The 10,042-nt window shown below is 44.3% G+C and overlaps 3 protein-coding genes and 1 non-coding gene across 5 annotated transcripts in view; 2 read left to right on the top strand and 2 right to left on the bottom strand.

The window, feature by feature from the left end:
* The window catches only part of LOC127588025 (ras-related protein Rab-24-like), a 75,778-nt gene extending 71,695 nt beyond the window's left edge, over window positions 1-4,083 (bottom strand). Inside the window, exons 1-8 of one of the 2 annotated variants that reach the window (XR_007958943.1) lie at window positions 3,919-4,083; window positions 3,756-3,824; window positions 3,556-3,634; window positions 3,155-3,222; window positions 2,981-3,080; window positions 2,781-2,831; window positions 2,617-2,676; window positions 2,287-2,424 (exon numbers count right to left, since the gene is read on the bottom strand). Coding sequence is in view for 1 of the 2 variants with exons in the window: in XM_052046518.1 (XP_051902478.1) it covers window positions 2,357-2,424; window positions 2,617-2,676; window positions 2,781-2,831; window positions 2,981-3,080; window positions 3,155-3,222; window positions 3,556-3,634; window positions 3,756-3,824; window positions 3,919-4,035 (612 nt within the window). In the remaining variant the exon portion in view is untranslated. Of the gene's footprint in view, window positions 1-1,563; window positions 2,425-2,616; window positions 2,677-2,780; window positions 2,832-2,980; window positions 3,081-3,154; window positions 3,223-3,555; window positions 3,635-3,755; window positions 3,825-3,918 lie in introns of those variants that run through there. The other variant, XM_052046518.1, reaches the window with a different exon arrangement.
* Window positions 4,084-5,354: 1,271 nt separating this feature from the next.
* On the top strand, window positions 5,355-7,209 carry LOC127588030 (membrane-associated progesterone receptor component 1-like). The gene is made up of 3 exons (XM_052046522.1): window positions 5,355-5,693; window positions 6,754-6,909; window positions 7,056-7,209. Exons 1-3 carry the CDS (start codon window positions 5,399-5,401, stop codon window positions 7,148-7,150), a joined length of 546 nt encoding a protein of 181 aa, XP_051902482.1. The 5' UTR covers window positions 5,355-5,398; the 3' UTR covers window positions 7,151-7,209.
* Window positions 7,210-8,374: 1,165 nt separating this feature from the next.
* trnal-caa (transfer RNA leucine (anticodon CAA)) lies at window positions 8,375-8,486 on the bottom strand. Its single transcript has 2 exons — window positions 8,449-8,486; window positions 8,375-8,420 (listed from the first exon to the last, which is right to left on the bottom strand). It is a non-coding gene; the product is annotated as a tRNA-Leu (tRNA).
* Window positions 8,487-8,630: 144 nt separating this feature from the next.
* Window positions 8,631-9,809, top strand: LOC127588033 (cytochrome c oxidase subunit 7B, mitochondrial-like). Its single transcript, XM_052046527.1, has 3 exons — window positions 8,631-8,789; window positions 9,241-9,356; window positions 9,611-9,809. The coding sequence occupies exons 1-3, from the start codon at window positions 8,663-8,665 to the stop codon at window positions 9,692-9,694; spliced, it is 327 nt and encodes a 108-aa protein (XP_051902487.1). The 5' UTR covers window positions 8,631-8,662; the 3' UTR covers window positions 9,695-9,809.
* The last annotated feature ends 233 nt before the right edge of the window (window positions 9,810-10,042 follow it).

Raw genomic sequence — 10,042 nt, 5'->3', positions numbered from 1 at the left:
ATTTTAGTTATCACAGTGACACAAAATAGCGAACAGCCTTTGTGGCGCAGATGATGATTCGCCGACGTATCAAACGGCCACAGTATAGCGCCATCTACTGCTGAGGAGGACTTAGTAAATGCCTTTTTTCCCCCCTTTTAAGCTAAAATATGGGGCAGCCAATATCATTAAAAAAAATAGGTTTGATACTGATCGAGAGGCAGCCATGACCGGTCACCGGTCAATTGCAGGGCAAAGCTGACTCTGTGAGAGAAACGGGGTCGTCAGGCTTCACATTCACGTTGATGTCGAATTTCAAATATTCGCGGAACCTTTTTCGCTCCAGCCTTGAATCTGAACAAGACATTGTCAGCAATTGGGTGCTTCCAACTTCCAATTTTGTTGGGTTTCTCGTGTCCCGGTGCTTTGGTCCAGATGCGAAACTGCCATCAAGACGCGTAAAAGGGGGCGGCAAAAAAAAAAAAAAAGAAAAACAACAACAAAAATGGTCTTAACACTGAAGGGATGGCACTAAGTCGCAGTGTGTAAGCTGTAGTCATTTATTTATATTACTGTAAATGTGACGCACAACCGCCACCATGTTGCTTGTGTGTGTGTGTGTGTGTGTGTGTGCGCGAGAGATGGTTCTGCCTTAAAGTGTCTTCTCCCTCGAGCTATTTTGAAGGAATGAATTAGGCGCCCCCGACTAACACGTCTCATTCTAGCCCGTTCCGTCCGTCTGTCTCGCCGCCTTCCATACACACAAATCTACAAAAAAAATAATACAGTAAATATATAAATATATATATAGAGAGAGAGAAATGTTGTGAGATAAGCACTTTGTACTGGCCTCATTTTTGTTTTGTTTTTTTCTGCTCCAACATGAAGCCAAAATAAAAAACGTAGAACTGCACATGGCCAACTCCCGTTTTTAATAATGTCTTACTTATGTTCATGTTGTCCATTTTGATGTGTGAAGTGATTCTCGTGGGGACAACGTTCGCATTTGAGCATGTATTCCCTTTGTTTAATTTAATTGTAAAATATTTCAATCTTTTTTGGGGGAAAAAAAAAAGTTTGACATTTTGCTTTCAAATGTAGATCTTTAAAAATATTACAATTGTGACTCATGTAAGGCTAATTTTAAACACCCCAAAAGTGAGGTTATCTCAGTGGCCCTGAAACAAAAGTCTAACCTAAAAAAAAAAAACATAAATAGGAAATTTCCTGTCAAATTGTCAAGAGTCAAGGTGGGTGTGTGAAACAACCATTTTTTTTATTTAGAATCGAAATGTCCAGTAGTTTCCATTCATAGTCCGTGAATTGCACATGATTTCCACTTTATTTTGTATATTCCACGTTTGCATCCAAGAGCTGAGGATGAGTCACGAAACATCATTTGATGAAGCTTCGCGATTCCCCCTGAATGCGTTATGATACGAAACTCGGGACAGCTCAGATTTTAAAAGAAAAAACATTTGAGCGGTTGTTTGAAGCGTTATCCGACACTGTGGTAATAAATAGGTGCGCAAACGCAAAGGCTAAATGTCATTCCCACGTGTCAGTTTGGACCATTTGAAATCATTTGCTGACCGCATTGCCCACTTGAGGAAACCCGAGCGAAAAGAAAAAATGTTCACTTTCTCATTTGGGGGGGGAAGTGGGGGGGCTCTGACCGTGCAAATTAAGGAGCCAATCATGTCCTCCGGCGGTACAAGATATTGTGCGACAGATTCACTTGCCCGGTGGTCTTTTGCGCAGGTGCCATTCATGTGCAGTCCGGACACGACAAGGGGGGGTGGGGGGGGGGGACTTTAAACCAAAGTGAAAAGGTAAGCAGCCCTGCATGGATGCACAGGAAATGGAATCCACTTTTTTCTTTGGGGGGGTGGCTTGTGTATCACATTTGACACTTTTGGGGCGGGGGGGGGGGGGGACGGGTCTGAGTCACCATGGTAACAAAATCCGTACTCGCCACTGGCACAGTTTGTGGGGTGGGCCGACTAGCACGGGGTGACGCCACGCCAACAAAAGTAATTGACGTCGTTTATTGAGCGTGCTCTAATTTTTGATCCTTTTGGCTATTTTTGGTGGAAATATGTCTTAAAACATCGACCCCGCCCCAACCCAAAAGAAAAAAAAAAAAGTGACAGCAGCTCAGTTGTCTTCACCCAGCCCAGGTGTGGCGATCCCCCTCCTGGATGAAATGTTTGTTCCTAAATTGAAGCCTTCGCTTGGCACAAACGCCTCCGAATGATTTGTTCATGGCGCAAAAAAAAAAGAAATGTCCATTTGCTCTCGTTTTCTTTTTCTCGCTTCTCTTCCGCCGCCGTCCCGTGTTCAGATGCGGCGCGTTCTTCCATTCGCCGGTGCGGCATCAGTTGCCGTTGCAGCACGAGTAGAAGTAGGATTCTTTCTTCTGGCCCAGGTTCACTCCATTTTCTTCTGCCAAAACACAGGTCAGGTTTGGGATTTTTTTTTCTCTTTCTTTTCAACGTGAAAAAAATGTCCAAAACGGATCAAACGCGGTTTTGAATTCAGTGAAAAACAGGCCAGCTAAAAGCTGCAAATAAAAGGCCTCTCGGTTGAGTTGTTTTTGGGGTGCTTATCCGTCCGTTAGTGACGGTGAAAACTCACCCGTCATATACTGGAAAGTGGCGTTGTTGTAGTCCTCGGCCACCTTGTGGAACAGCTCGTCTGTGGCGGTAAGAGGCGTCGATGATTTCAATTCGACTCTCCACGCGACTATTCGTACAGTTGACAGACGATGACTAAATCGACGCGAGCGCGTCTCCACTCACCCACGTTGCTTCCCGTTTTACTGGAGGTCTCAAAATGCTGCGCTCCGATCTCTGAAAAGAAACAAAATGAGTCATTCAGGAAACGTTTTTACAATCGGGACATTTGACTCCTTGTTCGGTTTGTCGAGCCCAAAATTAATTTTTGTTGTCATTTCAGCCATATTGCAAACCGAAACTGCGGGGATGACTTCAGTGGTCACCTTCAGCAAAGTCCTGAGTGTCGTGATAGTCGATCTGACGAAGACTTCGGTCTCCTTGGATCAGGTCGCTTTTGGTGCCGCACAGGTAGATCTTACAGTGCTGGAGACGGTTAAAAAACAAAAAAAATGGTAAAACGCGGTACGAGCACGTCACCCTCTGAAAAGCTGGCATACCTCTTCGCAGTTTTGCAGTTCTTTCACCCAAAAACGAGCTCGCTCGAAGCTGCTGCTGTCGGTCAGATCTAAAAATGAGCAAAAGACGCAAATGAAAGAATATAAAATGCATTTTGTTTTGACTGACTTCAATATTTCATAGCGCCCCCGCCAGCCCCCGAAAAACTACCAAAAAAAAGGTTAAAATGAATGAAAATACGAGAAAAAAAATTATATTCAATGATCGGGTCCATGTATGAACATAAAAATAATATTTATGGAATACTGTTCATTAAAGTTGACACGCAGGAATCCGTTTTTTAAAAAATGGACTTGATTTTTAATTTTTTAATTCAACTAAATGAATCTCATCCGGCGGACATCCAACACAAAATGGCTACCAGCACACCCGCGCGATTTACCGTAGCAGACGACGGCCGCCCGGGCTCCTCTGTAGTAGATTCTGCTCATGGCTTCGTAGCGTTCTGACCCGGCCGTGTCCTGGTAGCGCCAGAGACCAAAAAAAAAAAATTTAAAATCCCTCCTTATGATTAGAACGATTTAAATAAAAGCAAGGCGGCAGGCCGCAATGGTTCAAGATTGTTCGGTACCCCTGACTCACCCATATTCCCAAGGTGATCACTTTCTCTCCCACCTGGATTGGTTTGGCCACAAAAGCGGCGCCGATAGTCTGCACAGAGATCAAAAAATCCAATTTGTTCTCATATTGCGAGTGCATATCGGCAACAAAATCTCAAATGGTGTTTTTTTGCGTTGAATCTCACGTTCTGATAGGGTCCGACCAGGAAGCGGTGATGGACGTATCTCTCCACCAGGCTGGTCTTGCCTACGCTCTCCTTGCCCAACATCACCACCTTGGCATCCACGCGCATGCCACTCATATTCCCCCCCCAAAAATTGTATGTGTGTGTGTGTGTGTGGGGGGGGGTGACAAAATTGGGAGGAAGGAAGAAAAAAGCTGGCCTGGGAAAAGGAAAAAAAAATGCAGCACACTATTTGTCATCCTAATACATTCTGGGATGGAATTACGAAGGAATTGTACAAAACAAGCAGATTTGTGTGAACATTTAACTTTAATCTTGAACATAAATTCTTCAACTAAAAACCACTTTATTCACGTGAAATGATAGCTTTCGTCTTGAGAAGATAAGACCGCCTCGGGAATGCTGTAAACAACTTTTTTTCTGATATAATCCAACTTTCACTTCCTTGCGTCATATTTATATATTTTGTTGTATGTTTTCATCATTTCCGGGTGGCTTTATACTCATTTGAAACAAACTACTCCGTGTATGCTGTCCATTTTATTTAACTGGCTAAAAAAAAAAAAAATCAAATCTAGACATGATTCAATTCTAGTGGCTATGGGTAAAATTGGAGATCTTACTTGGCAGCGAGCAGGACTCAACACGTCTCCATCAACAAACAACAGCAAGAGAAAGCCGAAAAACGTCAAATGGACATCGGCGGCGACGAAATGTTTTGAACGGGCGACAAAGGGGCAGTGAAGGCGCTTGTCATCTCTGTCCGGCACGAGTGAGCTAAAGCTAAGCTAAGCCGGCTGCTATTGGCGAACGTGCCCTCCCCTGTTGCGCAATGGCAGAAAACGCCAAAGCTCCAAAAGGTTCCAGAAAGACGACATGAGCATAGTTTCCAATTGATCAAACCGGAGCTCTTATGAAATGGTGGATGAGCGTTCTAAAAGAAGAACCGAGCGACGCATTCGGGAAGCTGGTTGGGGTGGGGGTCGGGGGACGGGGGGGAATTCAGCTTTGTTTTTTTGGGGGTGGGAACTACCCACAAACGTCACTGCGGCTTGTATGAGGACGGAAGAAACAAGCGTGCACTCCACTTATTTTTAGTTTGTGAAACTGAAAGTCTCTTTTGGAATCAGATTATTATATTCGTTATTAAATAATAATCATGATAATCCGCGTTATATTGTATATTATATGTTGAATAAATCCAGCTATTTTACCATAGGAAACATATTCACGTCTATATGAATTGCATGGAAGTACGTTTGACGCTTTGTTGACCGCGTTTGGTTTACCCAACACACACACACGTCCAATATCAATTAAATGTGTTTGAGTGTACGTATTTGATGTAAGTTAGTGTAATGTGATTGGATGAGGTCGATAAGGCGTCACATATCCGGGCTCTCTGATTGGCTAAAAGCTCTTCACTTCTCCCACTCTTCCAGACACGCCCACACAGCGAAAAACACGGCCAGACTCAAACATGGCTGAAGTAGATGAGCCCGAAACCACTTCAGACGGAATCTTACAGGAGATTTTCACGTCCCCTTTGAACCTGACCCTGCTCGCTTTATGTCTTTACCTGCTGTACAAAATCTTCCGCGGCGACAAGCCGCCGGACGTGGGCCCGGCGGAGCAACAGCTGCCCAAACTGAAGAAGCGAGACTTCACCCTGGACGAGTTGAAGCCTTACGATGGGCTGCGCAGTCCCAGAATCCTCATGGCTGTCAATGGCAAAGTCTTCGACGTGACCAGGGGGAGCAAGTTCTACGGGCCGGGTTAGCGCCAACTTTCACAAAAGCCGAATGGCCTTATCGCTGCTATTTTGTCGTCTGATGTTTCGTAGTGCGGCGAACAACGAGATGAAATTTCGTGTCGACTTGACAAATCATATTAAGTGCGTTGCGATAGTACACGTTGTCTTTGTTTTGGTTTGTTTGGGCCGCTGTTTGGGACTTGATGGCACTCGGTGCGGAATCGGGTTCTCCAAAATATTAGGAACGGCGCTCAGCGTGCTTTCATGCCAAGTTGCACTACTTGACAATTCCCCCCCAAACCAGAAAATTCGCACCCGCCTTTAGCTCATCTGAGCTTTGCAACCTCTGCTCCGTGTAACCTCTGACCAGCATTGACATCACACCGCTGTCATGCACAGACTCTTTTTTTTTTTTTTCTTCGTTCGTTGCAGTACACGCCCAGCCACAGAATCACTTAATGAATAATAAAGATAAAGTGTGCAAGGAGGCATGTTTTGACATTTTGGAACTTTTGGAAAGCTTAAATTACTGTAGAAAAGTTTTCATTTCACTTTATGAGACTTGTTGCTGATTGGTGGAGCTCCTTGCACATTGTGTTTAATTTTTTTTTTAATGATTTTTTTTCTTTTTACGCCAATATTTTCCATTCTATTGCCAATGAACGTCTGTTCTCCCTTGACTTCAAGAAATCGGTATCGGCAGGGGTCCGATTTCGCGAGTTAAACAAAGCAAGCGGACCTTTTTCACTCATAGTGGCAGCACTTCAAACACTTGGCAATCAATGTGCAGATCCGTGCACTTGGCGCATGCAGCCCAGACACACATTGTGTTCCCGACGCTGCAATCAAGTATGTGTGTGCACCACTTACAGTACCTCCGCATCCAAGAAAACTCAATCCACCCTAAAAAAAAAAAAGAGGAGCGTTTTTCCACTCACAAAGGCAGCACTTCATACACTCGCTGTGTACATTAAATGAGCCCAAAATCAGACAGACTGACTTGCAGACACATTCTTAGAATTGTTTGCGGTTGTTTCGTTCTACGTGTCTCGGTCCAATGTCCATCCTGCGTTTCCCCCCAGACGGTCCGTACGGCGTTTTCGCCGGCAGGGACGCGTCCCGAGGCCTGGCCACCTTCTGCCTGGGTCAGGAGGCCCTGAAAGACGAGCATGACGACTTGTCCGACCTGAGCGCCGCGCAGCAGGAGAGCCTCTCCGAGTGGGAGGCGCAGTTCACGTGTGAGTGCCTGCAAGGATCTCGCCGTCTTCACGTATCGACCTTTTTTTTTTTTTTTTTTTTTTTTTCTTCCGGTGAAGCTGCTATTGACTGTCAAAGCTGTACGGGGGACATTTCAAAACATCTGTCCCGTTTTCTGCCCTTGCAGTTAAATACGACTACATCGGCAAGCTGCTGAAGCCCGGCGAGGAGCCGACGGAGTACACGGACGACGAGGAAGGGAAGGACAAGAAAGCGGACTAACGAACGCCACACGCGTGTGCTCGTCGGGCGGTAAAGGACGCGGGATGCCTACATGATAAATCTTCCCTTCGGTTGCGTCATGGCGACCGCGTCTTTCCGCTGCCTCGAGGTGTCGTCGGCGTCGAGCGATTTACAAATCATATTTTTGCAACCCCGGATGTCAAAATAAGTTTGTGGTGATTAAGGCAGCACACGCGATTCGGGGGGGGGGGGGGGGGTGGGGGTAAATCAAAATGAATGTAAGTTGTGAAGCGAAGATTTTTTTTTTTTTTTTTTTTAAAGAGATGGACCAAGTACTCCTTCCTTATAAAATGATGCTTCTCTCTTTCCACTGTCATTCCCGTTCAAATACGCCACACAACGATCCATTCCGTTAAACTGCTTTATCCTCACAAGGGTCACGAGGGGGTCGGGGGGGCTGCTGAAGCCTATGCTTGGTTGTCTTCGGGCAGGCGGCTGGGGGACACCCTGAACCGCTTGCCAGCCAATCGCAGGGCGCACAGAGACCAACAACCATCTGCGCTCACACTCGCATTGCGGGAATGAAGCCCGGTTACCTCTACACAGTGAGCTCGATGCACTAACCACTCGACCACCGGACCGCCTTGAATCGAGGTCACAACTGTCATTTGCTAAGCTTTGTACATGCGGACTGAATGTTGTAATACTATCAGTCTGGAAATGATATCCGCTTAAGAAATAAAGCTTTGGGAGGGGGAAAAAGCAATTTCTCTTATTTTTCCCTCTATTGTTGACTTGTGATACCCAAAAAAATGTATGATGCATTTCTAATGTAAAAAATTAGCACAATGTAATATTTTACTTTCTTGTGAAGTGAGTTGAGTTCACCACCATAAGGCGCTTAAATGTCATTAGTTTCCTGAAAAATTGGCCGAACGATGGCTTGTACCTCAAAAACTCATATGGCGGAGCTCTATTCAAAGACCTTTCATTCGAACATGTAAATCCTTCCGCCTTTTGAACGGCAGCTGAGGCAAACAATTCACTGCTAATCCCTCAAACAATCATGAAATGATCATTGAAATCATATCATAATGTGTAACGATGTAATAAAAGAAGCAAAAACAGGAGAGAACACGTATTCAACTTTCCAGTCGTACTTATATCATGACTTAGTACATTGAAAAATAAAAGTTGCAGTATTCAGCGTTGCTACCGCTGAATACCGAAATATATAATTCAGAATCCTCCGCAAAAGTAATGTGTCAGAAGTGGGATTCGAACCCACGCCTCCATTCGGAGACCAGAATACCCGTTTGAACGGAAGGAGGTTCATCCTTGAGTCTGGCGCCTTAGACCACTCGGCCATCCTGACACTGACAATCAAGTCGTTCATTATTGTAGTTTTATACTTTAATTAACCGAAGTAGCAAACGTCTGAGATAATTTTTTAACATTCGTTCATGTTTTTAATGTCCACAGGCGTACATTTTTCTTGCTGCATTCGTCTTTTGCACATGTTCCACGAGACGACAACGAAACCGACTGCGCATGCTCACATTACATCACTTCCGCCACACACACAAAAAAACCTCAGACCTGCTTCATTTGCTCCGTTCAAGGGTATCTACAAGTATCGTCATGTACAGGTTCGCGAAGGCCGCCGTGAACATCAGCGGTAAGACGACCTGGAATTATCAAATACGTGTTGATTGGCTTTTAAGAAATCGTGCTCGCTATTAAGCGTCTGAGATTCCTTAGACGCGTCTCCGGCGGGTCACCCTGGCCAGCGTGCTAACATGCAAGCTAATGCTAACAGCTCTGGTTTGCCATGTCTTTCAGCATTCATCGTTACTACAGGTTTTAAGAGCTTTAATATTGGAGTCAGATTGACAAGTCCTAAACTCAGGACCCACCCGTGTGTTAAAGTGGCCGTTCTCTTTCAAAGAAATCATAAATACTAACAAAAGTAAAACGCCATTATGTCAATGTGATCGTTTCACAATACAAATAAAAAATTTTTGCCTATAGAAGATGTACAGCATGCCCCACAATTCCTAGGTTCTGTGTTCAAATCTCACCTTACTTTTGGTGAAAACTGTTCAAAGATGACAAATGCTGTATTACAGGGCAAGCTGCACGCCAAATGAGGCACGGGTCCAGTGCTCCACAGGACTTCCACTCCAAGTATGGCACCGGTGTGTTGGTTGGCGGCATTGTCTTCTGCACAGCAGTGTGGTCATATGTAAGTGGACTTTGTCTGTTATTCGGGAAGGTGGCAAGAGTCCCCCAAAATGACTCTGCTGCCACGCTCGTTCTAGCCGGAATGGCAACTTCACACGCGATACAACGCACCAATGCTTCTGAAAAAATACTATCACTTCTGTCTTCTTTTCATTGAAATCCACGACATTTGGTGCCATCCAGGTTTTGATTTCCTCCAGTCAGGATAAGAGTATCGTGAGAGCATGCTTTTTATTTTTTTCCTTTTTCTTACAGGTGGTGACTCAGACGGGAATCACTTGGAATCTGTCCCCTGTTGGGAAGGTGATGCCCAAACCATGGAGGGAGGCTGATGAATAATACAAGAAAACATAAAAAGCCGCCATGGTTGAGGTCCAAACAAAAATCTTGCAACTGTACAGATGAACAGTAAAGTTTGTTTCAATATTGTCCAAATAAATTAAATGTGATTCTAGATTTGTGTTGTTTTTTTGTAATTTGTGTGCTTTATGCATAGAAAATATAATTTGCACCAATGCATTTCAGTAATAATAATTTGAGCAGGGATTTTACTTTTTATTAGTGATTTTTTAAGATTGTTTGATAATGTTAAAGTAATTAGAACGTTTGCTCATGAATATAGAACGTCTCATTTTAAAACCGTGTTTTGTTACTTGGTTTTCTCTATTGTGCCCACAACGCTTAATC

Source organism: Hippocampus zosterae, chromosome 16, assembly GCF_025434085.1.
Source record: "Hippocampus zosterae strain Florida chromosome 16, ASM2543408v3, whole genome shotgun sequence".
NCBI classification, from domain to species: Eukaryota; Metazoa; Chordata; class Actinopteri; order Syngnathiformes; family Syngnathidae; genus Hippocampus; species Hippocampus zosterae.
The sequence above is the reverse complement of the archived record's forward strand: the minus strand, read 5'-3'. Positions and strand labels throughout refer to the sequence as shown.